Source organism: Pleurodeles waltl, chromosome 7 (genome assembly GCF_031143425.1).
Source record: "Pleurodeles waltl isolate 20211129_DDA chromosome 7, aPleWal1.hap1.20221129, whole genome shotgun sequence".
Lineage (NCBI taxonomy): Eukaryota > Metazoa > Chordata > Amphibia > Caudata > Salamandridae > Pleurodeles > Pleurodeles waltl.
Window position 1 is genome coordinate 869,182,131 of NC_090446.1, and position 6,279 is coordinate 869,188,409.

The 6,279-nt window shown below is 40.7% G+C and overlaps 1 protein-coding gene across 1 annotated transcript; it reads left to right on the forward strand.

Moving 5' to 3' along the window:
* Positions 1 to 2,708: 2,708 nt before the first annotated feature.
* Positions 2,709 to 5,357, forward strand: LOC138246977 (protocadherin gamma-B1-like). The gene has a single exon (XM_069201725.1). It carries the CDS (start codon positions 2,865 to 2,867, stop codon positions 5,355 to 5,357), a length of 2,493 nt encoding a protein of 830 aa, XP_069057826.1. The 5' UTR covers positions 2,709 to 2,864.
* The last annotated feature ends 922 nt before the right edge of the window (positions 5,358 to 6,279 follow it).

Consider the following 6,279-nt stretch of genomic DNA (forward strand, 5'->3'; position numbering starts at 1 on the left):
TTGGCACATGCTTGGTTAAGGCACAAAAAAAGGCAGTCTTATTCCGGCAAGCGTGGTTACACTTGCGTGGTACACGTCTGCGTTGCTTACAACGCATGGTTAAGGACGTTTCCCAAGGGTTTCACTATGGGGTAAAACACTCTCTCTCAAAAGAAAAAGTGTGCAGTTAAGGAGATCCACACACAGCAGGGATAGGATCCTTCTTGCAATGTCACATAACCTTTCAAGGCACATGAATGGAAGCCTTTCTCTCGTGCCGCTTTCCATGCACATTCCTTGGAGTTTTGGCAAATTCCAAATAGTAGTAAATCTACAGATGTCATTAGGCTTAAGCCTGTGAGTGCAGATTTACTACTTTATTTGTGGATATGTCCCTTAAAACCAATGCTTCGTTTATATGGTGAACTTATTAACGGAATATATATTCTTATTTGATGTGTCTTTCTGAGTTTGGGGTCTAGCAAATACATTTAATATAAAGGTTTTAAGTTTTTATCCCTATGTTTCACCCTGTATTGAACCCTATATTTCAGAGGAGTTTTATTTAAAAAAAAAAAAAACTCCACGAGATAAAAAGTCACGCTTAAGCAAGAGTGATGTGTTGAGAACTCTGCACCACGTTATCTTCTTTTGCCCGCTTAAGACAGAAATATTTGGAAGACAGTGAATTCTGTTTCAGCCTTTGATGATTCTGACAATCGTTTTTATATTGACTGTTGCCTTTAAAAAAGTCTATTTATGTCTTGTAATTGATTTAAAAGAAAGTTATATTAGATGAAATATGTGTTATGTTTTGACACCATGGTCAATTCCACGCTTTTGAAGAAATTGAGAAAATTGAACATTTCGGCTGAGATTTTAAATGCCATGACCCATTATAGCTGGACTCTTCTCATCTTCAGGGCAAAAAAAAATTTGCAGAGAGTAATACGTTGTTAAAATCATTGTAAAAAAAATCTAACATTGAATCAGTCCACATCAATCTGATACAAACATCTAATTATTAAGTTGAGAAACTAGGACTTTGTAATTTGTTTCATGATTATGTAATGACCATATATTTCGTTAAAGTGGCATTAAGAAAATGGCAATGAACTGGGCTCAATTTGGGGACATTATTTATTCAAAGTTTTAGACGTATCATACATTGTATAAAACTCAACTAAACGGGCACTGCTCTTCAAGATTTTGCAGTTACTCACAAGACCCACAATTGAGATGATTTATTCGATTTATTTTATACCATCTCCTTCTAATGTGTATAGTGGGTTTTTGGCATGTGCCATTGTCTGCTCAAATGTTGATGCTGCTTCTGTCATTTTAACAAAGAGAAGTTTCAGCATATCATACTAGAACAGGTGATGCTCATTATTTACATCACTTGTTGTGTGTGGGTCCCACTGAAAGCTAATATTGAATACCAGATTCTAAAACTGATGATTCGCTGTTAAGATGTAGCAACAGTGGAAACAAAAGTTGTTCCCATGGTTCCTATGTCATAAAAGTGTTCCAGGCCCCTTTGACAGAGAGCCTATCAATGTGGCGCTTGATCTCTACTCCGATGTATAGCTGACAGCACCGAGTCAGACAAGAAGAGGCATGGCACAAAGGATGGTTTGAGGAGACCATGTATTATGTGTATATATTTGGGCAAAGATGGATGGATTAAAAAATGGAGGATTGAATGGTTGGCAGGACACAAGTATTTTTACTCACAATTTGGCCAGAGGGGATGGTAAAAGCAAAGGCTGGTGAGGGTGAATGAGAGGACTTCTAATACATTGTTTACTATTGGTGGGGAGATGGTTTGGGAGGCTGGAAGGATGCAAGATTTTCTTTTTTGGGGGGTTTGGGGAGAGGCAGGAACAGTGACCGGTTGGTGGGGGTTAAGTATTAGGAGACAAGTGGCTGAGACAAGTTAGTCAGTGTTGTATATGTGTATTTATAATCATATTGTATATGTAAAAAAAATTGTTGTGTGCCATTTTCTATGTTTTTTATTTGGCATGAGAACATACATAAGCAATATACAGAAGTGTACAACACGGCATGTAAAAACAATGTATACATATATCATTCATTAAAGGATGTACACACAAGGGACCAACATTAGAAACATCTTAATTACTTTTTGTGATCAAAGACACACATTTTTTTTTTTTTTTTTTTTTTTTAAGAAAAGAGTATGTTTTCCTTTCCACATTTAGCCATTTGGAATGCGGCTTCGATTTTGTCCTTATGATACATTACACTCCACCTTTTTCAGTGTTTGGAAGGCAGGGATTAACCCATTATAAAGCAATACGTAATATACTATTGTCGCATTGGAAATGAAAATGTGCCAGTAGTTATGTGGAGATACTACACGGTATGTTGATTAACCTTTGCAAAAGTATGATCATGTAGTGTCCTGCTTCAGGTGTATGTTATCGTCCTGAGGCAGACTTAACATCAAGTGGCATCTCTTTTGCTCTGAACACCTCTTATAAAGACAATCTGAATGCGTCTGGGTTCACAAAGTAAAATTGTCACGACTGCTCGTTCAAAAGGATGGGGCTGACGTAAAGACGGTAGTAAATAAACGTGACAGGGAAGTTGATAAGATTGTGCTTATTCTTAGAATAGGACACAGGAGGGCAGTGTTGCCCTATAATGATCGGAATCCCGCGCAGTGCAGGTATCGCAAACTTCTGCAGTCTCTCACAATCAAAAGGGCGTCACAGGGTGAGGTTTTCGGTGTTTAGAGCTGCAGAAGTCTCGCCATTTTCAAGGGATCATCAATCTGCTTTGGTGTGAGTACGTTTTCGTGGCATCATTGTTCGTTCGACTACCTTTACATCGCTGCGCGCTGTTTACGTCTAGTGATGACCGCTGCAATAGAGCCCGGAAGAAGAGCAATGGCAGATGCTATCAGGCGGCAAGTAATGTTGTTGTTATTGAGCTCTCTTTATGACGCAGCTAGTGGGCAGATCAGCTACTCGGGTCCCGAGGAAATGAACATTGGCTCAGTTGTTGGGAATATTGCTCAGGATATAGGGCTACGTGTGAAAGATCTTCCCGCTCGGAAGCTCCGAGCAGTTTTCGGGGCCAAGAATCCGTACTTTTCTGTTGATTTCGCGAACGGGAACTTAAAGGTGAGTGACAGGATAGACCGAGAGGCGATGTGCGGAGGAGCGCCCCGCTGCGTCATCAGCTTCGAGATAGTTGTGGAAGACCCACTGCATGTTTACCACGTGAAAGTCGATGTCGAGGACATTAATGACAATCCTCCAAATTTCCTGAAAAATAACATCGTTCTCGAAATCAGTGAGTTCACGTTGCCAGGGGCACGGTTTCCTCTGGGAAATGCACTTGACCCCGACCTTGGACCGAACGCACTGAAGAATTATGAACTGAGCAACAATGCATATTTCATTCTGGAAGAAAACCAAAACAGCGACGGAAATAAACATGCTGAACTGGTTTTGGAGAAACCGTTGGATCGTGAAAATCAGAGCAGCCATCATTTAATTCTGACAGCCTATGATGGGGGAGTTCCGACCCGATCGAGCACTGCTCGCATTACTATCCGCGTGTCTGATGCCAACGACAATGTCCCTAAGTTTAGCCAGAAGAGCTACAAAGCCAGCCTCAGAGAAGGGGCGCCTTATAACTCCACGGTGGTTCGTCTGGAAGCAAGTGATGACGACGAAGGGTCTAACGCCCAGATTACATACTCTTTCAGCAGCATCTCAAACAATGCCCGTGGTATTTTTAACATAGATCCATCCAGTGGAGAAATAACCATTAAGGGGCTCGTTGATTTTGAGGAGACTGCGAGTTACACGATGGTTGTTGAAGCCAAAGATGGCGGTGGACTCTTTGCTCACTGTACAGTCAATGTTCAAATTATTGACGAAAACGACAACGCCCCCGAGATAATCCTTACGACCACTTCAAGTTCTGTTCCAGAAGACTCTCCTCTTGGAACACTGATAGCTCTAATCAATGTTATTGACCGAGATTCTGGAAAACATGGCGAGGTCACGTGTCATGTTGAGGATACTCTTAATTTCCAATTGATCTCGTCTTCTGGTAACTATTACAAACTCCTGACTGCAGGACTCCTGGATAGGGAGGCAGTCTCAGACTACAATATCACTATCGTAGCCACAGACGCAGGCAGCTCACCACTGTCCACCAGACAAACTATTCAGTTAACAATATCTGATATCAATGACAACCCACCTGTTTTTCAAGGATCATCGTACCTCGTGCATGTTCCAGAGAATAATCTACCAGGAACCACCTTGTATAAGGCTAAGGCAGCTGACCCTGATTTGAACATGAACTCTCAAATAACATATTCTTTAATAAACAACATCTTTAATGGTGTGCCGGTGTTATCCTATGTCTCAGTTAACTCCCAGACAGGTGTGATCTACGCCCAGCGCTCTTTTGACTATGAGCAGCTCAGGGAGTTTCACTTCCAGGTCAAGGCTCAGGACTCAGGGTCTCCTCCTCTCAGCAGTAATGTTACTGTGAGGGTACTTATTGTGGACCAGAACGACAACCCTCCAGAAATCCTCTACCCATCACCAGGGCTGGACAATTCTGCATTGTTCGAGATGGTTCCTCCTTCTTCTGAACCAGATTCTCTTGTCACAAAGGTGGTGGCTGTGGATGCTGATTCTGGACATAATGCATGGCTCTCCTACCACCTACAGGCACCAGAATCCTCCCTCTTTAAAGTTGGCCTCCACACTGGGGAAATCAGGACATCAAGATTATTCCGGGAAAAAGACCTTGTGAAGCAGACACTAATCATCTCAGTGAAGGACAGTGGGCAGCCACCTCTGTCAGCCACAGTTACTGTGAATGTAATGATTACAGAAAATCTTCAGGAGGCCCTTCCAGCATTAGACAACAAACCACATGACTCAAACAGTCAACCAGATTTGGAAGTGTATCTTATTATAGCGCTATCCTTGATTTCTTTCCTGTTTCTTTTTACAATGATATTTCTAATAATTATTAAATGTCGACATGCCCAGAATGAAAAAGGTGTTGAGTCTCTGTACACTGCCAACCACCCTTACCTGGACCAAAGGCTCATTTCCAACTACCAAAATGGGACTTTGCAGTTGCCATACTCTTATGAAGTTGTTGTGAATTCTCAGAATAATGAATATGCCTGTCTTAAGCCATTCCAAGAAGCCCCAAACGATCTCCTTGTTTCTACTGATGACTCTGGAATAGGACACGATTCTCCCACTGGAGTCCTTAGTAGCAAGCACACCGAGAAGGTAAGCCTCAATTACAGTTCTAATCATCTAGTAAATGCTAAACTTAAGTTGACATTGTTGTTTAATTCATGAATATACATTTTAGGGCAGATGTGGCTTAGAGCAAATGTAGATATATATATGTATATTTTTTTTTCGAAAGTAAGTCATCAACAGTGTAATATTTATGGACTGAAACCATACATGTACTGCATTGATCCTAGGAACACATAGCAATGTGTCAAACCTTTAGATAGCTTTTGACAGCTAAATAATATATATGTTACCATACAAACACTGTTAAAGTTTCATGTGTGATCTAATGAAGAATGCCATCAATGATGTCAGTTAAGATATTGTCAGTGATGTCATTGATGTCATTGATGTTGCAATATGAGATGTGATGAGAGATTTCTTCTATGAGGTCATAAGCAGTGCAGGAATGGTGTTGTGTTACCGCTTACATAGTGAACTATAACTGAGCAAATTCAGGATTTTTCATTTTTTGTGACTCTGTTACTGCCTCATAGACTGCTGCTGAGGGCTATACTGGTTGTTAATTGCCCTGAACCTGAGTTATAGGACCAAGCCATAGGAGAGGGCCTACAACAACTGTTATAGCCCGAGGCAGTTGATAGACTTGTTGTTTTGGGTGTGAAGATGGGTCTGTTATAATGTCACAGTGGGATAGAGAAGACTGAGAACGACATCTGATGTGTGTCTGGTGGCCAGAGAAATTATGGCAGTGAAAGCTTGAAGTTACATTCAAGGTATGTTTATTATGATTCTGCATACAATTGCATTTAATGATGACTAATTTTTGTCATTGGATTGGATTCTAATATTACTATTAGTACACCTGTTTATTATGTTTTTTTCCTTTGTGTTTGTTTATTGTGTGTTTTCTGTGCATGTGGGGGCCTACTTGCAAATTCTGATGAAATTAAAATGATCCATATACCACAAGTGTTTTCATCCATAACCTGGGACTGTAAGTAAAGAAGAACCGATCTGA

Bases quoted from the DNA above. Each gene is read 5' to 3' on its own strand.
- LOC138246977 (XM_069201725.1), top strand. From the start codon at position 2,865: ATGACCGCTGCAATAGAGCCCGGAAGAAGAGCAATGGCAGATGCTATC.